A 26,769-nucleotide genomic window follows, 5' to 3' on the forward strand; every position below is an offset into this window, starting at 1 on the left:
ACTTATGGTGATCCAGCATTTGTCTACAATTAGAAGATGAAAGGGGCTGGGGAGATGGCTCAGCCGGTGAAGGTGCCTGCTGCCTGACAACCCCAAGTCTGGTCCACAGGGTGGAAGAGAGCATGGACTATCCCTAGGTTGCCCTCTGACCTCCACATCTGCACCATGACGTGTGTGCCCACACACATACACAAAAACATGTCCTAAAAAATGAAGATACATAAAAGGACAGGACATTCTCCACAGTTGAGTGGAGAGTAGGGTCTGACGTTCACACGAACTCTGGTGCCCCCATATTTGACCATGTCCTCTGGATAGGGAGGCCTGGTGGCACTCAGAGGATAGCAGGCTACCAAGAAGAGACTTGATATCCTATGAGCATATACTGGGGGAGGAGGTCCCCCTCAGTCACAGTCATAGGGGAGGGGAGTAAGGGGAAAATGTGCGGGAGGGAGGATTGGGAGGATACAAGGGCTGGGATAACAACTGAGATGTAATATGAATAAATTAATAAAATATATATAAAAAAAGAAAATACATAAAAGAGTGAAAATGTCAAAACGAAACCAAACCCCCATTAAGGGCTTAGGTCTGTGGCTAATAAGCATGTGACCTGGGCCCACAGATGTCCCAGAAGGAAGAGCAGGGGGTTGTTGGTATTTTGTAACCAGTCATGTCCAGGATCCTGCTCAGGAGCACTAGAAGGACACAGGCAGCCTGACCTCTGATTCCCAGATGGTGTCTCCTGCCCCCTGAGAACTCAGGAACTGTATGTAGCATCAGAATTTGAACCCAGGACCTCACACTTGCTATGCAAATGCCCTAAGGTGAGCTATAGTCCCCAGCCCAGGGAACTGTCTCTTTCATGTGGACTTAAGAGCTAAAAACTGCCCTGAGCAAACTGCAACCCCTAGCCCTTTCCGTGGAGAGAAATTACAGGCTGTTGGCCCCACCACTAGCTGGAGGAAGGAGGCGGGAGCTCTGCGGTAGACAGCTAGAGCCCTGGGAAGTCCAGGCTGTGTGCCTGGAGCTTTCCCAGCTGCCCTGGACACAGGACAAGAGAGATGTACTCGGGTTGTTTACCTTGTTGCCTAGGACTCTGCGGCCCTCAGCAGAGGAACAGCTGAGAAGCCGGTGACTAAGCTCCCAGCACTGGGCACCCATCTCTAGGGCAGTTCACACTCTCTCACCCGCCTCCCACCACCTCAGAAGGGACAGCTGAGCCTTCTCTGGTAGACTTGGGAAGGGAACTGTGGCTAAGGAGGTTAGGCACATGGCCCTGGCATCCAAGTGGAAGATGACCCATGCTGGCGAGAGCTCAGTGTGTTCCTGTGTTGCTGGGGAGTGAGGATGGTAGCGCTCACTCACTTCACAGTCTGTGTGGAATCTGAGGGGGAAACAGATTCTTCTCTTATCCCACTACTGTGAGCTTCAGCTTTGACATCTACCACAACCTGGCCCAAGTACGAACCCAGGAAGTCAGACACATTCACATCCCAGCTGGAGTCATTGCCCAAGCCAAGGGCAGCCATGACAGCAGCAGCAGGGTCCCCTCTACATGGCGCCCAGAGCATGCTGGGTCTGGGGGCTCTGATTATTTGGTCTCTTTTCTTTTGGGATTGGAGTGTCTGACACAAGCCAGCTATTTCAATCTGTAGGCGTCTTCCCCATAACAAAAAACAAAACAAACAAACAAAAAAAAAAACCCAAACAAAACAAAGTCACAATCCTCCTCAAACAAAATGCTCAAAAACCGATGCACATAATTCAGGTCTTTAGTCTTTTTGGTTAGGGACAAGCTGGCTTCCAACAGAGAGGGGACTTCCACAGCAGAGTTTGAGGACAGGTGTTGAGGGAGGAGGGCTGACACTACCCTTCCCCTTCCTCTTTTCAGCCTGGGACAAATGTGGATGTGAACCCTGACTCTGTCACCAGCCCAGCTCCTTACTGTCTGCCTGGACCGTGTTTCCACACTGTTGTCCTGCCCACCTCACAGGACCACACTGCACCTGGCCAGTGGGTTAGCTTCGCATATCTAGCCTTCTTTCCGGAGACACCTGGCAGGTGATGGTTATTGTGCTAATCACTTGAGCTAGGCCACACTACGTGGCATAAGGGCTTTTGTTCAGCATAAAGTTCTTGTGAATTGGAGAGTCTCCCGGGTCTGGACTTGCCCCTACAGGCCCTGGCATCTTCAGTGGCCAGGGCTGTATCTGGACCTAAGCTGCGTGCTCCTGCACTGCCTTGCAGGACACACATACCAGGGGCAGCAATGAGTCCAGACCATGTGACAGACTGCTCCCTTCCAACTCCAGCTGACCTGAGAGCAGCTAGGGTGCCAAACATCAAGGCAGAGCCTGGGATACTCCGGGACTCTTGCTGACAGAAAGCTGAGGTGGAACACAGCAGCCTCTGTGTGGCTTCCCTTTCAGCTCTCTGGAGTGATTTTTTTTTTTCTGTTTCGTTTTTGGTTTTTTGAGACAGGGTTTCTCTGTGTAGCCTTGACTGTCCTGGACTTGCTTTGTAGACCAGGCAGGCCTCGAACTCACAGCAATCCACCTGCTTCTGCCTCTCGAGTGCTGGGATTAAAGGCATACACCACCACGCCAAGCTTTTTGTTTGTTTTGGGTTTTGTTTTTGTTTTTGTTTTTTTAAAATAATTTATGTATTTTTATTTTATGTGCATTGGTGTTTTTTTGCCAGTATGTATGTCTGTAGGTGTCAGATTTTGGAGTTACACTCAGTTGTGAGCTGCCATGTAGATTCTGGGAATTGAACCCTGGTCCTCTGGAAGAGCAAGCAGTCGATGCTCTTAACCACTGAGCCATCTCTCCAGCCACCTCCCACCCCTTTTTTTTTCCTAGACAGGGTCTTGCCCCACAATCCAGAATCCATGGCTATCCTCTTGCCTCAGCCTCCCGAGCGCTGGGAAGCTGTGTGCGAGCCCAGCAGTGCGCCACTTTGACATACCTTTTTGACAGCACACTGGAAGCCTGTCTGCTTGTCCTTCATTCTGTGGACCTCGCCGAAGGAGCCTCTGCCCAAACGGGGCAGGTGTGTCACCCAGTGGGCCTCTTCTCGGTACTCATAATCCACCGGCTTGAGTTTCTGGGGTTGAAAAGGAGGGGGTCAGTTTCAACAGAGAGATGAGGGGCTAGAGTGAAGACAGCTCTCTGGCTGACCACTGGAGCCACATCCAAACATACCACTAGCCTTAAGGTGAGGTTATAAACAAGACAGGCCAAAAGGGGCTGAGAGGAATGAGAAGGCAAAGGTGACATCCGTAGGCTTCCTGGGGGGCCAGATGACACCAGCGATGAAACCCCATGACAATGGAACAACATATCTCAGTGGCTACAAGTAGAAGAGGCGGGTCAAGGGCAGGATTCAAAGTGAATACAACAAATCTATCAAGCTGAACAAAATGCTTCTAGCTCCAAAGTGATTCAAGCCGAGGAGGAAAAGGAAAAGGGAGGGAGGGGCAGGAGGGTGGACGACACCCCTCTGTTCACCAGGATGTTTTCACTCAACACACTGGATTCCGCAACAGTGAAACCATCTGGAAGAAGTGAAAAAAACGGGGCCAGCTAGAGGGGCTCCGGGAAGTGAGGCTGGAGGTGCCTACAGTAAAGTCAGGATTTGGTCACTGCCCTGTGTCTATTGACTGGGTAGAACCTTTAAGAGGCGTGGCCTAATGGGAGAAAGTTGGGGAGGTGCCCAATATTGGGGGGATGACCTTCAAGAGTGTTGGGGCACACGCCCCCCATCTCTCTGCTTTCAGAGCTGATGGAGTCGGCCAGTCTCCAGCAGGTGCTCAGCTATAATGTCCTGGGCCCCAAACCTCTGAGACTCTTAGCCCAAACAAAGCTTTCTTCAAGTTGATTGCTTTAGGCAGTGTGTCATGGTAACAGGAGCCCCTGATTCAAGTGTCCAATGACACAATCCCCAATGAGCAAAGTGACTTTGTTACCATGGGTGTGAGGGACTCTGCTACCGAGGGCACCCTCCCTCAGGGTCTGATACTCTGCTTCCATAGCAAGCCCCACCCGGCCCCCCGTGTATGGCCCCTCTTCTGGGAGGTGGCAAGTGGGGCTCAGGGGGTTGGATACCTCAGTAAGCAGGACACCCTCGTTGTCCTCAGTTTCAGGGCTGAGCTTCTGCGGCTTGCAGCTTCCTGATGACCACGTCTTGGCCAGGCTGGTCAGGCTGTCGGCCCGGCCTGAGCTCACACTGCCTTGTAGTGCATGCACCAGGTACTCCTCCACAGGGACCTTTTCTTGGGCACCTTGAGATGGGTAGCTGGACTCCAGGTGTGGGCCAGGCAGCGGCTTCCGACTGTCTCTGTAGGCCAGCTTGCCTAAGTATGGTGGGCCAGGCAGGGGCTGCTGGCCACCTATACCGGCTAGTTTGTCCAGGAAGAGGGATTCTAGTGGGTAGGGTCTCCAGGGTTCCAGAGGATTGAACGGGAACGGATGGGGCATTTTGCTGTAGGGGAAAGGGTGAGTGGAGTGGGGGAGGGGGCCTACGGCCTGGGGGTGGTGGAGTTTCCACACATGGTTTAGACATTGCAAGGGGCTGATCAGTTTGTGGAGTTCTGGTCGAGGCTGCACTGGTTGCAGGCCTTCAGCTTGTTTTTTAAAGCACAGGTGGCCAAGGACTGTCCCCTTCAGAGGTTTGGTGAACTGGGGGACACTTCTGGCATAGAGGGTGCCTAGAGGAGATTCATCTTCCTGCAGGAAAAATACAGGTGTCACAAAACCCAGTCTAAACACCCATGAGCTGGGGACCAGGACAATGGGTAGAGGGTCTCACCTGCACTGGGACGGTGCAGCTCTCTTGCTCAGGGGTTCTGGGCAGGGGTTTGGCTAAGGCCACTCCTGCTTGGGCAGGCGACTTCGACCTTCTCTTCTTACGTTTTTTTCGGGCTTTGCTGCGACGCTTTTCCTTGCGGTACGCATGGGCCGTTTTGCCTTCCGTTGAGTGGGCCACATTGTTGGGTATTTGATCAAGACTCTCAGACTGGCTGCCAAAGAAGGGGCAGATCCACATTTTGAGTGCAAGAAGGTGAGAAGAGGGAATGGCTCAGAGAGCTCTGCATGCAAACCGCAGCTCTGCCATTCCAGTCACGCATGCTTAACAACAGGGGACGCATGTGAGAAACGCGGTGTTAGGTGACGATGTGTGAACATCAAGTGTACGGACACTCCTATCTTTAGGCGACAAGAACCTGTGGGACCACTGGTGTGTCCGTGGCCCCCTGTTGACCGAGACACCATTATGTGGTACTTCTGCATTTATGTAGTGTGAGCAAGTTCCTAAGCCCCAAGGAATACCAAGTTTTTTCACTTATGAAGCAAGCATAGTATTATTTTATGCCACATAGGGTGGAGATGAGGCTTATTTACTTATTTGGTCTTTCAAGACAGGGTTTCTTTGTGTAGCCTTGGAGATAAAGTTTAAACGAGAACAGTTCATAAGCCAGCTCTCTTGGGGCAGGCATCTTAGCTCTGACAGGTCAGAGCGGCTTTATTTCTGTCACCTCTACCCTTAGCCTTTGGAGATAACTGGCTGCCACGGGAATACCAGCTGCTGCCAAGTGGACTCCCATTCTGACTGATGTAGCCACCAAGGTTCTGCCAGGTATTAAGGGAACTGGTTTCAGGAAAGGGTTTGAAACGGCTGCTGTGAAACTGCTGGGGCACTGACCTCGGCCACAGCCCTTCCTGGGGTGCTGGGAGCCTCAGCAAGCTTCTCTTTAGTAGCCAAAAGAAAAGAGGTCACCAGAAACCCCATTCTCTGGGCCAAAAGACGCCTGAGGCAACATCAGGAACTGCCTATCCCCTGAGGACAGCTGCCTTGCCCTGTCTCCTTTCTATCACTTACGGTTTCTGAATGTCAGTGATCGTCCTGGTGGGAAGAGGGGCCTACATCAGGGACAGACTCTGATTAAAACTCATCTTTAGAGAAAATGGGAGCCTGGTCCTAGCTCCGATCCATGGGCAGGGACTCGGCTAAGACCCCTGTGGCTATCTCCCCTCTAGGATGGTGAAAGTGGCCCCTCTGGACTGTGCTAATAGCTCTAGACCAGCTCAAAGTTGCTGTTGTTCCGGGCACCCTCCCTGCTGATGGGAAAGCAGGGGTGTATCAAGGACTCAGAGGAAAGTAAAAATAAAATGTCACGTTGACAGGAGCCAGGGGCAGCTTTTGAAACGCTGACTTGGCTGAGAGCAGCTGGGCCAGGAAAGCTGGGTGGCTGCCAGAGCAGAACCCAGGTGCTGCAGCAGGGAGCCAGAGGCCTGATGGGCGTGGCCCGGGCAGGCAACTGGCAGGTAGGCGTGGTGTCAGACCCCGCCTTCCCAGCGCCAGCTTGCTTTCTTACCTGTACTGCCTTGACCCTGCTATGAAGATGCGCTCTGAAAAGGTGGGGCTGAACTCCTGGCTATTCTCACCTGTAATTCAAGGAGAAAGGGTAAGATTAGCAGGGGAAGAGAACAAGCAAACACAGGCGCAGTGTTTAGAAGGGGGCCTTTTACAAAAGGGTCCCAGGGGTCACTCTCTTCCTGTCATTCTCCTGTCTGGTGGCTCACCTCCTGGCTACCACCTTATCTTTCACCAGAGGCTATCCTGTCCTGGGCTTATCAGTCAAGAGGGGATCCCAAGGAGCCTGCCTGCCTCACCCACAGCGAAGCTTCCTAGAACATTGCACACGCCACAGGGCACACAGGTGCCCCCTTGATTAATAAGCTGGTATGTACGTGGGTGTACACGCGTGCACTTCTATGTGCATTCATTTCATTTTAGTTCGTTTTCAACTTCTCATCTCATCTTAAAAGCCAACCGGAAGGCCTGGGGAGGTGAAGCAGAGGATGCAGACAAGGAGAAAGGCCACCATGCCTTTTAGGTTCTCCACGTTCTAGCTCAAGGCATCTGGGTTAAAGGGCGGTGCTGATGGGAAGTGGTGCTGATGGAGGGCGGTGCTGATGGGAAGTGGTGCTGATGGAGGGTGGTGTTGATGGAGGGTGGTGTTGATGGAGGAGGGTGCTGATGGAGGGTGGTGCTGATGGAGGGTGGTGCTGATGGAGGAGGGTGGTGTTGATGGAGGGTGGTGCTGATGGAGGAGGGTGCTGATGGAGGAGAGTGGTGCTGATGGAGGGAGGAGTGTTCTGGTACTTCCGAGCCCTCCTGGGAATTCCTGTTTCCCAGGCAGCCATCAATATCTATATCATCTCGAGGCAAGAGGAGTAGACGTGGAAGGAGCCAGACTTGGTCTCACCTGCTGAGGCTGGCTGTCCACAGACTGGCTGAACAGGTCTAAGAGCGGGCTGCTTATATTTTGGGGTAGGCTGGGTGGGCGGAGCCATCCCTGATTAAAAGCAGTGAAGGGTATGTAGGCCAAAGGAGCTTTCTAGGAGATTCAGCCTTTCCCGTTGGGCCCCTCCATGCGCTCAATGCCTCAACAGAAGGTTATGGGCTGGCTTGATGTTCAGAGCCAGCCCTTAAGCATTCCTGACTTGGGTCACAATGGCACAGCCTCTATTTGCTATGTCCCCCATGATCCACCCTAGCACTTATACAGCCCCCACTTAGTCTGGGCTAGACCCTCACCTGTGTCTGGTGACACTCTTTTAGAGTGGTCACTGTGACCTTGCTCTCCCATGAGGACTCCAGGCCTGGCCTCTCGTACCCGGCCACCCACTGGCAAGCCCGCTCATTTGCCACAGTGCTCACGGCAACCCCAGGTTCTTACATTCGGCCTGGGCGATGATGGAGATGGCGGGCGGCCCACCCTCAGAACCATCCTTGGCTGTGCCTTTGGTAATGACGTCGTTCAGGAAATCCCACTTTCCACAGAACACAGGGCTCTTCTCCATGGCTTCGAGCTTGTAAACGCAGCTCTGCTTCTTCCCTGGTGACTGTGTCTTCTCCTTGGCTTTGGCTAGCTCCTTCTGCTGCCCGACTGCCGAGCCAGGAGTGCCCGGGCAGGCCACTTCCATCACTGCCATCTCCCAGGCTCGTGCTGTCCCTGAGGGGGCCAAACACAGACATGGTCACTCCAAATCCCAGACCATATATGGTGAACACAGGTTAAGCATAGTTGGAGGGGAAACATGGGGCGGGGGGCACACAAGAGGTACTTATCCTCCAAACACCCCAAGTGGCAAGGAAGCCGACCTCACAACATTTATAAGCATTCCATTGATGGGACCCCTGGTCTAGCAGCACTGTAGTATAAATTGATTTCTCTGGGGGCTGGAGAGATGGCTCAGCAGTTAGAGCACTTGCTGCTCTGGCAGAGAATATGGATTTGGCTCCCAGCACTCACATGGCAGTTCACAACCATCTGTAACTAGTTCCCAGGGTCCAGTGCCCCCTTCTGGCCTCCTTGGGCACTGCACACATGTGCTCTACATACATACAAGCAAAATATTCAACACACATAAAAAGTTTTTTTGTAAAGATTTATTCATCGTATATGAATGCTCTATCTGCATGACAGAAAGGGGCACCAGATCTCATTATAGATGGTTGTGAGCCACCATGTGGTTGATGGGAATTGAACTCAGCACCTCTGGAAGAACAGACAGTGTTCTGAACTGCTGAGCCATCTCTTTAGCCCAAAATAAATAGTTTTAATTTGGCTTTTTGAGACAGGGTTTCCTCTGTATAGTCCTGGCTGTCCTGGACCTCACTCTGTGGACCAGGCTGGGCCTCAAACTCAAAGATCTGCCTGCCAGGCTGGAGAGATGGCTCAGAGGTTGGGAGCACTCTTCCAGAGGTTCTTAGTTCAATTCTCAGCAACCACATGGTGAACTCACAACCATCTATAATGTGATCTGATGCCCTCTTCTGGGCTGCAGGTGTATGTGCAGGCAGAGGACTGTATACATAATAATAAATAAATCTTAAAAAAAAAATCTGCCTGCCTCTGCCTCCCAGAGTGCAGGGATTAAAGGTATGCACCATCGCTACCTGACCTAAAAATTTTAAAGGAAATTTTTTTCTGGACAAGGTTTCTCTGTGTAGCCTTGGCTGTTCTGGACTCATTCTGTAGATCAGGCTGGCCTCAAACTCAAAGATCTGCCTGCCTCTGCCTCCCAGAGTGCTGGGATTAAGGCATGTGCCACCATGCCCAGCTAAAATAACTTTTTAAAAAAAGGGTAATGGGGTGAACATTATCAAAATACATTATGCACATGTACAAGAGCAAATAAAAATGTCTTAAAAGAGAGTCTGCAGCCTTTTCCCCTGCAGACAGCAATGACCCAGAACTGGGCTTTTCTTGCCCCTACAATGACTAAACCTCTTCCTGTTGTGTGGAAAACTTTGTTTCCTCAGGACAGGGAGGTAAATCTCATCCTCCAGACCCATCACCTTACAGACCCCAGGGACACTTTGCTTACACTGTTCATGATGGAGAAAATCAAGGTCTGGTTTTGTACTTATCAGGGATAGCTATGTGTACAGTCAGGTCATTTAATGATATAGTTTGACAAATGTGTCATCAGGAGATTTTTAGCATTGTGTGAGTATCACAGAGTACATTATGACATCACCAGGGGTGACAAAGTCTTGTGGGGCTAGTGGTACATGCAGTCCATTGTTGGTTGAAACTCTGTCATGAAATTAATGCCTTCATATGAATGTGTGTGTGCGTAAATGTCACAAAGCCTACCATTCAGCCTAAGAATGGGCTCAACAATTTGCTCCTTTCCCATGATGCAACTGTGTGCGGCTCTCTAGAGGGTTCTGAAAAATGGTTTCCTTCTCAAATGCCCAAAACTCATTTGCTGAAAACTTCTAGGAAACACTTTTTTTTCTTTCACGCTTCGTTAGGAGTCGTGTTTATACTGGAAACCTTAGTACTAACCAGCATCTGGCCACCGCATGAAATCCCACCGCTCTCTGGGTTCCATGTGGACCATCCTGAGCCTTCCCAAGGAAACGGGACAGAGTGCAGCCAGCCATGTGCTGCTGTCAACCCAGGCGCACAGCATAGACAACAGAACCATCGTGAAAAAACCAGTAGCAATCTGAGCTCATCAACATTGAAGGACTTCCCGCCCCCCCCCCCCCCCCCCCCCCCCCCCCCCCCGCCCAGGACCAGTTTCTTTGTGTAGCCCTGTATGTCCTGGAACTCACTCTGCAGACCAGGCTAGCCTCAATCTCAGAGATCTGCTTCCTTCTACCTCCCAAGTGCTGGAATTAAAGGTGTGTGCCACATGCCCAGCTAGTATTGGAATTCCCTGCCCCCCTCTTTTTTATTTTTATTTTTTCGGATTTTCGAGACAGGGTCTCTCTGTGTAGCCTTGGCTGTCCAGGACTCAATTTGTAGACCAGGCTGGTCTCGAACTCACAGTGATCCACCTGCCTCTGCCTCCCGAGTGCCGGGATTAAAGACATGCGCCACCACGCCAGGCTGTGTGTGTGTGTATGTGTGTGTGTAGTTCTGGCTATCCTGGACTTGTTTTGTAGACCAGACTGGTCTCAAATTCATAGAGATCCACCTGCCTCTGCCTCCCAAGTGCAGGCGTGCGCCACCGTGCCCAGCTTTGATTTTTTGAGACAGGGTTTCTCTGTGTAGCCTTGTTATCCTGGAGCTTACTATGTAGACCAGGCTGCCTTCCAACCCAGAGATCTTCCCACCTCCCAAGTGCTGGGATTAAAGGTGCACACCACCATCTCTGGCTGGAGAACTCTTTTTTTTTTTTTTTTGCTTTTCGAGACAGGGTCTCTCTGTGTAGCCTTGGCTGTCCTGGACTCCCTTTGTAGACCAGGCTGGCCTCGAACTCACAGTGATCCACCTGCCTCTGCCTCCTGAGTGCTGGGATTAAAGGCGTGCGCCACCACGCCCAGCTAAGGATAGGAACATTTTTGTTTTTCTGTGATGCTGGGACCTCTAGCATGTAAAATGTGTGCTCTACCACTGAACTGCACCTTTAACTTAGACAGGACTTTAAAAAAACGTGTATGGGTGTTTTGCCTGCAAGTATGTCTGTGTACCGAATGTGTGCCTGGTGCCCTCAGAGGGGTCTGATCCCCTGGAATTGGATTTACAAACAGCTGTGAAGCCACCATGTGGTGCAGGGCCTCAAACCTGGTTCCTCTGGAAAAGCAGTAACCGCACGTCACTGCACTAAACCAGTAGTCCAGCCCAGAGTCTGAGAGGGTACCACACACAGACGCTCTGGGCTGGCAGGCGGATCTCAATGCTGTCCCTCACAGGTGTAGGCTTCCTTGCTGTACTCCATTAGACTCAGCTCACACGTAACCTGCTCTTGGGGCACAAACGCCGGCCAAATGAAGCCAAGCCTCTGTGGCCCTCTGGCCTTTTGCCCAGCCATGCCTGAAAGTTAATGAGACAGTGGGGAGCTGAGGGACACTAGGCCCAAGCTTCTTCTCAAGTCTGCCTCCCTCACGTCCTTCTGTCCCAACTGCTGTGGGGGCTTAGTCAGCTCAGCTGGAGGCAGGCTGGGCTCTGTTCGCCTGTTCTTGCATCTCTACCTCTTGAGCACAGGCTAGCTCTGAATTTGGGCCAGCTCCAGCCTCCAGCAGGAATGCCTGGTTCTGAAGGCTGGAGTGGACAATCTGTCACTTGGTCACTCTAGGAAGTCTATGGGGAGCTCTGACTTCCAAACAGGCAAAAGCCTACATGTGAGCTATTATACTTTTATTTTTTCCATTTCCCTATACTCCTCCCCAAATCCCACAACCTGCTGACAGCTGACCTTTCTTTAAAACAAAACAAAACCAAAACTGGGGTAAATGCAATTTAAAATTAACCAGAACTCCACCCCCCAACAATTTAACAGAAGTAAATGTGTGCTTAAAGGGAACTCAGGCCTACTTCAATCTCCTGAAGGCTACCCGAGTAGGTCCCTGCTCAAAGTCACTCAGCCCCAGGCTCTTCAGGCTGGACGCACACTCTTCAAGTTTCCGGGGTCAGAGGGGGACCCTGTGCACAGCTGCATCTTAGTATAGAGAACTATACTCATGTTGGCTCAACAGGGGCATTGTATGGCCAAAGGCCTTCAGCCAAGACCATCCTGAGTATCAGAGAGGAAGAGCTGCGCTGATGCATAAGGAAGTGGAGAGGGCTCCTCGCTGCACCCTGCTCAGATGGTCTGTCTCTGCCTCAGTGAACTAGCGCTGTTAGAGACTGCACCTGCCCAAGAGCCCTATCGCCCCCCATCCCCACGCACACACAACAATGGTGGGCTGCTACCCCTGGGGAGAAGTTGAGGTTAAGGCCTCCTGTGTACTCCTCAGTGCCTTGTCCCCAGTCTGACAGGCCCAACCACAAGGAGGGCTACTGAGAAGCTGACCCAGCAGGTGGCAGCTAGACCCGAGACAGGCCCAGGGAACACAGGCTGACCCCCAGCCTCCCAGAGGCAGACAGTTACAGCTGGTGGCAGCAAAGCTTCCCCTGCAGTTAGCTTTGCTGTGCCACATGACCATGACTCAGCCCCAGGTTCGCTGGCCTGATGGCAGCTCTCCCACAAATACAGCGGGCCTTCTTCCTCTCTCCCTCCCTACTTCTATGTGGGTCTGGTCCATAACACTGAGCTCAGCACCAATGCCAGGACTGTGAGCTAGGAGGTCTTCCCATCCCTCCACTTTGCCTGCTGCCTCAGCCCCATCTCCCAGGCCTGAAACTTGTCCTGTCTCTCGCTCCTGCAGTGCGTGGGGACTAAATGAGGTCAAGACTCTCCTTCGTCACTCACCCCAACCCCCCTCCTCAGCTCCACCTCAGCCTCCCAAAGCGTGCAGCCCAGCCGCCTGCTATCTTTACTGTATGGAAGCCAAGGATGACAGCAGGAGCAAGAGCCACACCCAGAGTCCTCAGAGGAAAGGCAGGGGTTCCCTCAGCACTCTTTTCTGGCCTGATGCGGACACTCATCCTGATTTCCTCTTACTGTACGTCGAGTCTGCAGGATCTTGGGGGCAGAGGTGATGGGGTGCTAGCAGATCAGCCATGAGCTTCGTCTGTAAGAGCAGTTTGGGCCCAGGGAGGTCTGGGAGCCACAGGAACAAGACAGGGTTTGTATTTTTCCAGGGAAGGCGGGGATGGTGCTCACCCTGTTGTCCAGTGTGTACCAAGGCCCAGGAGGGTGCTCCAGCCTCCCAGGGCAGGGCCAGGGCTCTATGCTTGACTCTGCCTTTGCATTCCTCTCCCAACGAACTCTCCAACCCAGGATTTTCCAACCTGACCAACCTGAGTAAAAGTTATGGCACCGATGCCTTCTTAAAATCCACTCATCCAGGGCTGGAGAGATGGCTCAGCGCTTAAGAGCACTGTCTGCTCTTCCAGAGGTCCTGAGTTCAATTCCCAGAAACAGCACTGTGGCTCAGAACCATCTAACACTGGGATGTGATGCCTTCTTCTGGCATGCAGGTGTACATGTCGTTAGAGCACTCATACATTAAATAAGTAAATAAATAAATGATTATATATAACAATAATTAATTAATTTTAAAAATCTGCTGATCCTAGATACTCTTAACCTCTGAAGAGTGGGCACCAACCCAGAATACGCTTTTCTTTTAGTGCTGGAGGCTGAATTCAGGGCTTCACATGTGCTAGCCAACTGTTGTATCATGGAGGCATGGTACATTCCAATATGTTTTCAAGAAAACATTCTTGGGGACCGCCAAGCCTGAGAAGTTGCATGTGATCCCTCGGACCCATAGAGTGGAGAGAGAGAACTGACTTTCACAAGTTACCCTCTGACTTCATGCACCATGCTATGCGTGCACACACACTAAACAGAGATGAAAGTAAGAAGAGAATCATTTTATTTTAATATATGGTCAAGGAGCCAGGCCGTGGTGGCGCACGCCTGTAATCCCAGCACTCGGGAGGCAGAGGCAGGTGGATCGCTGTGAGTTCCAGGCCAGCCTGGTCTACAAAGGGAGTCCAGGACAGCCAGTGTTACACAGAAAAACCCTGTCTCAGAAAATAAACAAACAAATAAATAAAAACAAACAGATATGGTCAAGGGTCTGGATTCCTTAGCCCCCTGAGCAGTAGATACCATGTACCGCCCATGTCTGGCTGCGATCTGAACCTTCAAAACAGTAGTGAATTAACCTTATCTGCTGCATGCACATGGGGGGGGGGGCTAGCTTCAGAGGTCAGAAGAGATGGAGGGAGCCGCTGGAGTCACAGGTGGTTGTGAGCCACCTGCCATGGGAGCCAAAACCCAAACTCAGGTGAATGCCCTCAGCTGCTGAGCCATTGCTCGTGTCCCAGGATCTGTCCTTTTGTTTTATTTTACATATATGAGTGTTTTGTCTCCATGTCTGTCTATGCATCACTTGGTGCCCATGGAGGACTGTAGAGGGGACCAAATTCCCTGAACTAGAGTTGTGAGCAGCCATCTGTAACTGGCTGTCAAACCTGTGTTCTCCAGAAAAGCAGCCATGCCCTTTAACTGCTAAGCTATCTCTCTAGCCTCCTAGAATCTGCATTCTGACAAGGCTTTTTGGGACCAGGTCTGCCATCTGACTCCTCTCTGTAATATCTCTTTACATCTAAATACAATGAAATAAGATGTAAATACAGTTCCTCTGGTGCACTGGCCACCACACTGGAAAGCTCAGGGAGAAACTGCTGCTTCTGTCTCCAGGATTCCGCAGCAGAAATAAGATTTAGGTTAAATGAATCTTCAATTCATTAAAAGATTCCACAGTCACATTTTAAATGGTGGCCTTTGGAGAAAATAACCTTTCTAAAATGTATCATATTTCACTTCCCTCTTTTAGTAAGTTCACTTACCCTGAGAACGCCAGATTGGGAACCAGAAGCTATGGCTTCTAGCTCAATTCAAAAGAAAAAAGAAAAAAGCAGTAGGGCCATTTTTGTCAAATGAATTCATACCGCTTCACCATATGAAAGCTAGCCGCCTATCAGAAACTGCTGTCCTGGCTGATGGAGGTGAGCAAGAGGCCTGCCCACTTGGCCTTCTTTCTGTCCACCATGGACCTCTGCAGAACCTCAGGTGGCCCAGAAAAGAGTTAGGAAAGCAGTGGGCTCTGAGGTTCCTCCTAGTTCCCAGAACACACTGGGTCAGGATTAACTGAGGGCTGGCTGACTCCAGTTCAGAGCAACAGTGGCCAATATTTACTAAGCACCCGGCATTATTTGACCTCCTTTTCAGCTGTGAAAAGAAGAAGTTCCCAGCATGCCTAAAAGGGTACAAGCTAGAGGTGTGGTGGACTTGGTCCCTGCCTCTGGAGCCTGGGAGTTAACCCTGAGCAGTTTCTCTGACTTCTCTCAGGAAGTCAAGAGTGCCGCCTTTTCCAGGAGTCTTCTGAGTAAAGGGAGATGGGAGAACTGATGGAGTTAGTCTGCCTGACAGAAGATGCCGAACGCAAGATTGTCCCTTTGCCTTTTACTAGGATGTGACCATTGGGTTGTTGGGACTTGTGTGTCTCTGTTTCACATAGAAAGGGTGTCCAGGGCCTCACCTAAGGCATTCCAAATCGACTTCAGCCTCCTCAAAGGGGAATCAAAATCTCTTTTGAGCCATCTCAAAAAATGTCCACCAAAGGGCCAGGGCACATCTCTTTCAGGAGATTTCAGATTTCATCTGGAAATAAGAAGTCTGTCCTTCTCTGAATGCCCAGAGGGACGAAGAGCGAAGGAGAATGACTCAACTTCCTTAATAAGATATTGGCTGAAACCAATGTCGCCCTGATGCTTCCTCTTTTCTGCCTCTAGCTGGCCTGGTCATCACCCCTCCCCGACCCCAGACCCCCAGCTAAGCTTCAGCCTAGCAGAAGAAGCTGCTGTTGCCAGTTGGCCAGTTGTGCTCCTAGGCCTCCATGCCTGCTGCATCCTGGCTCCCCTTTCTGCCCCGTCCCCGACCCTCACCCCCCTGCTCTGGCACTTGTCCAGCCAGAATGCCACCTTTACTCCGTGGAGTTGGGTAGTCATGGGAAAGCCTGATCTTCCTCCTTCACTCCCCCTGCTCCCCTCTCTGTGGGGCGCTCAGCCGCATCTGTCCTATTCTTTTCTCCTTGGGGGGAAGCCATTAACATTGGCCTCCTGCATTCATTCAGCAAGTGTCCACTCAGGCGAAGAGGAGACAGTAGTTGGTGCCGCTCACACGCATCTGAGCATGGGTGCTGTGCTAGGTGCCTTTTCTGTTGATGCGCCTGACAGTAATGACAAGGTTGGTGTCCTTATTCCCACTTGACAGATGGAGAAATGAAGGCTGAGAGGTAAGTCAGCCACTGGAGCAACTGAGGCTCAGTATAGACAACTAGAGAGCCTGGCGTGGGCTGAAGACTCAAACCACGATACTCTCGGCCTGTCCCCGCCACCCCACTCAAGGCTCACCAGCGGCATTAACTAGGTATAAGACTTAGTATTGTCTGTATTCTGTATGTGGTAGCATTTCTCAGCCCTTGTAGGCAGGAAGTACTAGAATTAAGAATGGGGTGAGGCCGGGCGGTGGTGGCGCACGCCTTTAATCCCAGCACTCGGGAGGCAGAGGCAGGTGGATCACTGTGAGTTCGAGGCCAGCCTGGTCTACAAAGCGAGTCCAGGACAGCCAAGGCTACACAGAGAAACCCTGTCTCGAAAAACCGAAAAAGAAAAAAGAATGGGGTGAGGGGGTCCCCGCTATGTCAGTAAGTGCTGAATCAGCAATAAGCAAGCTAGTGCTCTAATCCGGTCACACCGCTCCATAATTGTCAAGTTGATGAGCTTTAATAGGTCCTTTCATTTGTGTTTTAAAGATGTTTAAAAATCTATACACAACATGCATATACATAAACAAGAATTTCAGGTAACATACTACCATCTTTACCAAAAGAACCACTGAAGGACACACTTTGGAAAGAAGAAAAGTAAACCAGAAAGAAAGGACGTGGAATGTGAGAAATAACAGTAGGCACAGGAATTGACATACTATGCTGTATTGTGTATTAACTATAATACACAATAACATATTTTAAAAACAGACAAGATTTTAAAAGCTCATTCATCTATTCGGTGTATGTGCGCGCATGCACGTGTGTGTATGTCTGTGTGTGTGTGTGTGTGTGTGTGTGTGTGTGTGTGTGTGTGTATGTGTGTGTGTGCGCGCACACGTATGAGCATGTAGGAGTCTATTCTCGCCTTCTACCATGGGGTCCTGGGGGTGGAATGCAGGCGGTCAGGCTTGGTGGCGAGTGCCTTTACCCACTGAACCATCTTGCTAGTCCCAGCATTTTGTTGTTGTTGAGATGGAGTCTCAGTGTGCAGCCTGGAACTCACTATGTGGATCAGGCTGGCCTCAAAATTGCAGTGATCCTCCTGCGTCAGCGTCTTCAGTGCTGGGATTACTCAGCAGGCTAAGTGGCCACACTGAGCTCAGATGGGCCTTGAAAAAAGACCGTATTTTATTGTATATGTGTATGAATAAAGTGGAACCAGACGCTAACACAAACAAAACACCATTATATAGAAGATCTGAAAAGACATGGAGGAAAGATGCTAATAAAAGCCGGGCAGTGGCGGCGCACACATTTAATCCCAGCACTTGGGAGGCAGAAGTAGGCGGATCTCCCTGAGTTCCAGGCCAGGCTGGACTACAGAGCGAGTTCCAGGACAGCCAGAGCTGTTACACAGAGAAACCCTGTCTCAAAACACCAAAAAAAAAAAAAAAAAAAAAAAAAAAAAACAACCAAAAACAAAAACAAAACTCCTAATAAAAACCATGTGAGGGGGCTGGAGAGATGGCTCAGAGGTTAAGAGCACTGGCTGCTCCTCCAGAGGTCCTGAGTTCAATTCCCAGCAACCACATGGTGGCTCACAGCCATCTATAATGTGATCTGATGCCCTCTTTGTCATGCAGGCAGAACACTGTATACATAATAAACAAAAAAACATGAGCTAGGTGAGGTGCTGCTATAAATTTACTCTCAGCACTTGTGAAGCAGAGGCAGGTGGATCTCTGATTTGAGGCCAGCCTGGTCTACATAGTGAATGCCTGGATGGTGAGGGCTAGAGAGGCTTGGTCTTCACAATCAGTCAACACACACACATACACACACACACACACACACACACACACACACACCCTATACATACATACCAATCCAACCTCTCTTCTCCCCAAAACAAAACCAGCCAACCAAACAAAACAAACAAAAAAAAAAACCCCAAATCCAAACCATGTGGTTCTCCTATCAGCAGAAACAGAGCTCAGAGCACACAGGCAGGGCAGCCCTCATAGGCCCCAATAAAGAGTCCTGGAGCCAGCCGGGCGGTGGTGGCGTGTGCCTTTAATCCCAGCACTTGGGAGGCAGAGGCAGGTGGATCACTGTGAATTCGAGGCTAGCCTGGTCTACAAAGTGAGTCCAGGATAGCCAAGGCTACACAGAGAAACCCTGTCTCAGAGAACAACAAAACAAAAGAGTCTTGGAGCCAGAGACTAGAGGCAGAGGTTTCTGGTGAATAAGGTCCCTGTGTTGCTAAGTCCTGTCCTCCTGTAGAGCCATGAAGGCCTTGAGCACACACAGTCTGCTAGGTGCAGGCCCTGCCCTGCGTGCCAGGATTATAGGGAGCAAGAGGACAAAGTCCTTGGAGGGGCTCATATAATATGTTGGGGCAAAAGACAGACAGTCAGAAAAGGACATATAATATGGCGTCCGAGGACAGAGACAAAGGGAGAGAATGCAGTGGGGCACACAGGGAAAGCCAGTGTGACAGCCCCAGTTAGGAGAGGCCCCCTATAGGTGATACCTGAGCTGAGTCTCAAGGGTGAACAAGAATTGCTTAAGGGAAAGGAGAGGCTTATATAACACCTGCTGCATGTGCCCAAAGACTTATGTGTGAGTCCAGCCAGTCCGGCCTCATCGGGGAGCCTTGTGTCCTAGTGAGACTCAGAAAATAAGGAGGGGCTGCTGGGATGGCTCAGTAGGTGAAGGTGCTTGCCACTACGCCAGATGGTAGGGCAGAAATGACTCCAAGTTGCCCTCTGACCTCCACACCCACTCTTTGGCCTCTCCACACCCACACGCATGCAAAATAGATGAGTAAATAAAAATATGATAAAAACAAATGTGGGTGACTCCTGAGGAACAATACCAGACCCTAGGCCTACACAGACAGACAGACAGACACACACACACACACACACACACACACACACACGGTGCTCCAGGTGGGTGAGGAAGGCCCAGGAAGATGTGGTCCACAGGTGAGCTTGCCTCTCTGTAAGGATCACAAGTGCTGTAAGTAGCTGGCGGGTAAGCCGAAGTCACAGCTGCAGCTGGGGAGATGGGAGGTCCAGTTGGGGATTATTAGATCATGGAACTGAAGTTGGTCCTCCCCAGGGCCTAATTCTCAGGAGAGTGAGGATCAGCTAAATCTTCATTCCCTCACATTCTTGGGAGCAGGGTTCTCAGTGGAGGACTCTGGGGGAGGAGCCACTGGACATCTATTGATGCTACAAGCTCCAGGGCTCTGGCAGGCTTGCTGAATCCTTTTCCAAAGGAGACTGGGGTGGGGGGTGGGGGTTTGCAGGTGATCACTGGAGAGGAGGTGGGAGCCTGCCTGAGGCCGGACTTGGGCACTCTGGGTGCGGCTGAGCTGGAAGAATCGGGAACTGTACCCTTGGCCAGCCTGAAGCCTGCTCCCTGGAGGGAGATTTCTTTTGTGCATTTCCCATTAATGAGGATATGAAATGTGAAGGCTCATTAATCATTAAAACCTTACTGATCGATTATATAAAAGAGAAATCTCACGTGCTCACAACTCTTCAGCCTTGTAGCCGATTCCACAAAGCCAATGGCAGGGTTAAGAAAATACGTGGGATAAAGCTTACAATAGTTCACCAGTCCCCACAACACAGCCAGCAACCCTGGCTGGCCCAGGGCCTGAGGAAACACCAACACCCTCAAGGGCCCTCAGGATGCTAAGGGCAATCACCCTGTATCTAGTCCACTAGAGTAGGTCTTAGCCACTTCCACCCTCTCCCTGACCTCGGCCCATCCCCGCTGGGCTGAGCTCATCGTGAGACACTGTGCCCTTTCAACCTCAGGCTGAAAGAAATCAGTTGGCTCTGCAGGGCTTATGGGTCCAGTCCCGAGTCTGTGGTCTATAATCTATCTGACCACTGTTTCCCTAAACACGGGGCATGGTTCTGGCTGCTCGGATCTCTCCAAAACCTTCCAGCAAAGGAGTTCTACAGGTCTCGCAGTGGGCTGCCTTCCTGTGTGGGCCACACAGCACTTCCTGCTTGTCCTACGCAGACTAAGCTCAGGCCTTCCATTTCCAGGAAGCTGCTCTTCACCTCACAGCACGCCACAGCGTCTTTCCTCTCCTCCACTCTGACCTGCAGTCACAGGGTCATTCACTTTTACTCATCAAATGCAGTAACACGGCTGTACGTACTCAGGACAGTATTGTATCAAACAAGACAACATAGCCTCTTTCTGTGCAGCTATTACATAGAACTGCGGGCTTGAAATGAAACAAATAGAAATATATAAAGAGAACCACAATTGAAGATGTCGGGGTGTTTCTGTATTAACAAAAACTCAGAAAAATTAATTATGGGGAAATAAGCTATTAAATTGTAGCACATCCCTTAATATATTTATAAAATATTTAACAATATGAAAAATATTGTTGGAGATAGTGTTAAGAAAAGTAATATAGAATCATATGTAAACTCTGACCCTGATTAGTCTTGTATGTGTGTCCTCTTTAAAAAACTTTATATGTAATGGATGTTATGTCTGCACATGCCTGGCACATACAAAGGTCAGGATAAGTTGTCGGATCCCCTGGAGCTGCCATTCCAGACAGTTGCGAGTCACCATGTAGGTGCTGGAACTAAACCTAGGTCCTCTGCAAAAGTAGCCAGTGTTCTTAACCATGAGCCACTTCTCCAGCTCTTTCTATAGTATATGAACATTTATAAAAACACACATGGAGACTTTAAACAAAAACAAACAAACAAAAAATCTAGATGCTGGCAGATATAACAGAGGTACTCTTGGCAGACTTATGAAATGTTTTAGTATTTTTAGATATTTTTATAATTTTCTCAAGTTTTCCTCAGTTTTATAAGAACAATTTCAAGTGGTTAAACACACACACACACACACACACACACACACACACTAGAGGGGTATACTATAAGAAGCATAAGGCCTTCCCTCCCTTCCAGCATTCCTCTGAGGGGATCGCCATCACCCATCCCTCCTACATCCCACCACAGATGTCCTCTGTAGTATATTACTTTCATAATGAAAACAAGCTATAGCAAAAAAGGAATTGCCAAGGCGTGTATTTGTGTTTGGGGGTGGGACTTGGCAAATTTAGGATGGCCCCAAACATGCACCGGTACAGAGGTGCATGCCAAGGCACTGGGTGCTCAAAGGGACAGGAGGCTGAAGCTGAGAGCTCCTCTTTTCTGGTCCTGGTTTTCAACTCACTCTCATATTCTCCCCAGGGACTGCGAGTTTTATTAGTTGCGGCTCACGAAGTAAGAAGATGATAAGCCATAACACACACACACACACACACCATATACACACAGACACACATACCCACAGACACACACACACAGACACAGACACACACACACACAGACACACACACAGACACAGACACACACACACACACACACACACACCCTGGAATCCCCCAAAGAGGAACTTTTGCATTGTTACAGACTATCCACTCATTCTTCATCATCATCTTTTTTTTTTTTTTTTTTGGTTTTTCCAGACAGGGTCTCTCTGTGTAGCCTTGGCTGTCCTGGACTCGCTTTGTAGACCAGGCTGGCCTTGAACTCACAGCGCTCCACCTGCCTCTGCCTCCCGAGCGCTGGGATTAAAGGCGTGCGCCACCACCGCCGGCTATCCACTCATTCTTCTATGGATGAACCGTTTTCAGCTTTGCATTTGGAATGATACCACAAGAAAGCCTATCCCTGTTCACACTTTTTGTACAGTAGGGAAATAATTCTGAGCGGCAAATTCCTGGGATTGGAGTTTCCGAATGACCCTTTGTCAGTGGGCTCTCTCTTTTCTCTTGGCTCAGGGTGTTGGGTGGTTCTCACAGATTTTAGTTATTTGCTATATAACCCTAAATTACTCTTGTCCTCAAGGTATTTCTAATCCAGCCAGGGAGTAAATGGAGAGATTGATTATACAGCATTTATTCTGTATTTATTTAAGTGATGAATGAGTCCTAGACTGAGCTTAGATTCAGAAGGGCCTTTGGCAGTAATTTACTCCAACATATTACTGCTAATTAACGCTGTGGAAGGGCCACTGACCAAGACCCAGGTGCCAGTCACCAGCCTTTCACACTCTGAGGTGTAGCCCTGGGCAGGTCATTTAATCAGAGACCTGTTCTCACCTGTAAAAGAGTCTGCTACACAGTGTTTTACTGGATATTTAGCTGCAGGAAACGAGGTTTATACAGTTCAGAGCCTGGCATGCAGCGGGCAATCTGCTAGTGGGACTTCCAGGAGATGAAAGTTGTCACAAAATGAACGGCCTTTTCCCTGACTAGAAATGCAAGCTGTTTCAGAGGCGCTGCCTGTGCGGAGCTGATATCCACCTCCTCAGCCTCTGGTCAGCAGCACTAACATCCGACTGAAAGTTTCAAACAGACATGCTCAAGGGAGGAGGAGAGAGAGAACTCTGAGAACAGAAGGTTGGGGCTGTCAGTAAGAAAGGACCATACGGAGGCGGGGGGGGGGGGGGTAGAGGAGGGTAAGCTCCAAAAGAGCTCCCTGCAACCCCTGTCTGGCCTCTCTGCACTGTCAGGGTCTCAGTACGGAATGGACTGATGGAATGACCCGGCGACACGTGACGGCCTCAAGAAGAAGGGCTGAAATCAGTTGTCTTGCCAACCCTGGGGTGTTTTTACCAGCGGTTGTCCTTTGCACGCATATTATTACATTCTGGTCCGTGCTGACAGAAACTCACGCTGGCAGCCACTACTGCTCGCTATATATTATGTGATGCATGCATTACTTCTTAAATCCTCACAGCTCTGAGCAAGACGCTAACGTTATGCCATTTGCGCTTACTTCTTTATTTGTATGCTTACCTGAGACAGGTCTCGCCGTGTTTCTTAGTTGGCCCACTGTCCTTCTGCCTCTGTATCTACAGAGCTGGGCTACACGTATACAACGCCCTCGACGTGGAGGAGAGATCAGAGGTTCTGTAGGTCATCTGCACAGTGTCCCCAGTGCAGGGAAGGGGCAGTAACCGGCTATACATGAGGGCTTTAATGGCAAAGCCCTCTCTCAGCCATGACACAGCCTCGTAACCAATGATCTGAGCTTTAAAAGGGGGGACGGAAATACAGGAGCTGTGACAATCCAAAGATCTGCTAGTGAGAACTCCAGGGCCAGACCAAGGAGGAGGTGTGACAGACAGCCTGCGTTAGGAGGAGGAGCAGAAAGCAAAGCTGGAACTATGGCAGGCCTGCGCTCCTTGGCTGAGGGATGAGAATCTCGGCCTGGAATGAGTCTAAAACCGAGTCCGAATTAGCTATTCCTTTTATAAAATCCAGTTCTGGGCGTCTGAGCTAAGCTTGTTTGTTTGTTTGTTCTATCATACATACGGTCAATACCCTGACACAGGGCATTTCATAAGCTTTAAAAGCACCAAACAGAAGGATGCCACAGAGAGGGCTCCGCTGCCCCACAGAGGCAGTTAGAATGCTGGGAAAGATGGAGGGACGGGGAAGGATGGAGGGACGAGCGGTGCTGAGGGAAAAACCAACTACATGTGTGCTTCACCTTATACCATAAACAGGAAGAATATTTTAAGTGCGTTATGCAAAAGCATCTTAAGTGTCCTTTGTGTATGCGCATGAGGACATGTCCTATAACTAGGAACTAGTTGAAGAATACACCACTCAAAAGCTCCCAAAGAGTACGGGGCACCCCACAGCCTCTCCCTCCCTTCCTGGTGCTGTTTTGCTTTGCTTTTTTGAAACAAGGTCTTGCGATGTAGTCCAGGCTGGCCTTGAACTCATCATCTTCCTGCCTCAGCCTCCTGAGTGCTGGGATTACAAGTGTGAGCCACGACACTTGTGTCAAACCAGTTTCTTTGATAAATCAAAGTGCACTTCAGGATCTTGCCAGGGTCTGGAGGTCACCGTTATAAGTAACAGTTCTGCTGTGACCTGTAAAGCACTTCTCTCTCTCTCTCTCTCTCTCTCTCTCTCTCTCTCTCTCTCTCTCTCTCTCTCTCCCTCCCTCCCTCTCTCCCTCCCTCCCTCTCCTCCTCTCTCTAGCCTTTTGGGATGATTCACAGCGTGGAGCTGTTCCCTAGGCGCGGCTGATCCCGCCCCATTGCCCTCCTTTATATATGTGACTTGGATGGTGGCACTGGCTTCGGGCCTTAGTAGATAAGGAACAGCCAAGCTCAGGCTCCCTGGAGGGGAGGAGGCTTCGAGTTCTTTGTAGTCACTGGTGGCTGGTTCTGAAATTGAGGAACTAATTTGAGGAACTTCAGAATAACAAGAAACCCAAACAACTTGGCTTTCTGCAGAAGACTGCCAAGGTGGGGGGATGGGGGTGGCAGTGGGGGGAAGGAGATGTGTGGTCCAGTCTGTGGAGCCCTGGCCATGACCTAGTTTTAGGTGCCATCAGAGAGTGACAAACTACCCCACGTGATCAGCTGGAGACATGAGTGGCAGCGGTACATCTGACATGTCCACTTACACTGTGAGGCCGCCTTCCTTCTACCCTCTCCTGACGTGGGGGATATAAGACCTAAAGAGAACCCCAGACTGATTCAGTGGTGAAGGGAGGGAAACTGGGGAAAGCCTATGGCTCTCTTGCTCTTACCCAGACCAACAGGGCCTAACAGGAGTCTAGATTTGAACCTTGCACTTTCATCTAGTGACAAATACCTCCTCTGCCCGGGTGTGTGTGTGTGTGTGTGTGTGTGTGTGTCTGTGTGTGTGTCTGTGTGTGTGTGTGTCTGTGTGTCTGTGTGTCATTTTCCAAGTGCTGGACCAGCCAGGGGGAATACGATGGTGACAAAGCGAAACAAGAACTTTCCTTGTTCCTGACCCCGAAAGGCCACCCTGGAATAGTGACCAGAGTTGTCAAAAGGCTTGCCATGGTCAGGTCCTGAACCATCTGCGTGTGATTCAGCTCCACAGGGCAAGAAGCGCTGTGTGCTTCCTCCGACCTGAACTAGGTTAGAGCTGCCTTTGTGCCGGCAGCGCCTTCACTTTTGCACATGTGTGCTGAAGACTCCAGCCTGTTGGCCAAGTGCCTATTCCAAGTTGGCAAGCAGAGCAAGGCTCCAGGAGGAGAGAGATGCTGAGGCATTCCTGCTTGGACACTGGCAGGCAGGGGGTGGGGGCGGGGCTCCTCCTGTGAGGGAGGCTCTCTGTGTGACAGTCAGCACTAGCTCAAGCTGTAGCATGTTTCCTTCAGCATCCACTTTCCCTCCAGGATGAGTTCTTCGATGGAAGTTCCCCGGCTCCACTTGTTTTTACAGCACATGCTCAATGATACGAGATCTAATAAAACCATCACGAGATGAATACACTGTAAAGTCAAAGGCGTAGGCTATGCCTAATGTCATAGCTTACTGAGCATTATAGACGAACAACATAGCACCTTGAAGCACTGGCCCTGTTCCCTCATGGGAGTGAGGCTGACGGGGCGAGATGGCCCATAGCTACTGCTAGCACTGTCATGACCTTATATCACGTAGCACTACCTCAGGAAGATCCCAGATTAAAAACTGAAGGATCGTGGGGCGTGGTGGCGCACGCCTTTAATCCTAGCACTCGGGAGACAGAGGCAGGTGGATCGCTGTGAGTTTGATGCCAGTCTGGTTTGCAAAAGCGAGTCCAGGATAGCCAGGACTATTACACAGAGAAACCCTGTCTCGAAAACCCTTAAAAAAAAAAAAAAAAAAATTTCCAGTGAGTGCCTATTGCTTCTGCATGGCAAGCTGGACCATCACTAGTGGGACGTGTACGTGTTCTGCCTACCGGAGCCTGCCAGCTAACACTCTTTACAAGTCTCCCTTACGTGAAAGAATGGCTGAATAGCCAGGTGTGGTAGTACATGTCCATAATCTCATCTGTCAACAAACAGGGGCAGGAGGACCACTGCAAGCCTGAGGCCAGCCTGGTGTACACAGGCTAGCAAGGGCTATAGGTTACAGAGTTACAGGCTGCCAGGGTTACATAGTGAGGCCTTGTCTAAAAAAATCAAACCCAAAAAGGAACAGCATGATGGCTCAGCAGGTAAAAGCACCTGCCATATAAAATCTGGTGGCCTGAGTTTGATCCTAGACTCCAGGTAAAGGGGCAGGGGAGGGAGAGACAGAACCAACTTCACAAAGTGTCCCCATGTGTGAACTGTGGCACCCCTCATACATACATACACACATATAAATAAAGCTTTTAGAAATAAAAACGACTAAGCAGATGGGGGCCATAGTCTCTGCGAGCTCACCTGGATTGGTGTATGTGTGTTTGCACTGCCTGATCACCTGGCAAGCTCAAGGGGATGGCGCCTGTGGCTACAGAAGGGAACCGTATCAGCGGCCGTGTTTCTGACTGCATCCCAGCAAGAACATGTGAAAGCTAGGAGCCGAAACCATCATCACCATCTTCCCCAATTACTGACCTGGTGACCCACTTATTTCTAGCTGAGTGAGGAGATGAGCCTTCTTCTGGAGCTCTGGTCCACACAGTATCCACGTGGACTGACCTGCCTCTGAGCCCTACCTAGGGGATGGATGCTGTGGACCCCTCTCTTTTCTATTTCT

General features: G+C 50.2%; 1 protein-coding gene across 1 annotated transcript in view; it reads right to left on the reverse strand.

Annotated features, from left to right (window-relative positions):
* Map3k14 (mitogen-activated protein kinase kinase kinase 14) overlaps nucleotides 1-26,769 on the reverse strand; it is a 51,284-nt gene that overhangs the window by 16,726 nt on the left and 7,789 nt on the right. The window contains exons 2-6 of the mRNA XM_051158824.1: nucleotides 7,748-8,023; nucleotides 6,380-6,449; nucleotides 4,813-5,023; nucleotides 4,110-4,730; nucleotides 2,971-3,108 (exon numbers count right to left, since the gene is read on the reverse strand). Of these exons, the coding sequence (XP_051014781.1) occupies nucleotides 2,971-3,108; nucleotides 4,110-4,730; nucleotides 4,813-5,023; nucleotides 6,380-6,449; nucleotides 7,748-8,003 (1,296 nt within the window). The 5' untranslated portion in view covers nucleotides 8,004-8,023. The remainder of the gene's footprint in view (nucleotides 1-2,970; nucleotides 3,109-4,109; nucleotides 4,731-4,812; nucleotides 5,024-6,379; nucleotides 6,450-7,747; nucleotides 8,024-26,769) is intronic.

The sequence above is a fragment of the Acomys russatus genome, chromosome 16 (assembly GCF_903995435.1).
Source record: "Acomys russatus chromosome 16, mAcoRus1.1, whole genome shotgun sequence".
Lineage (NCBI taxonomy): Eukaryota > Metazoa > Chordata > Mammalia > Rodentia > Muridae > Acomys > Acomys russatus.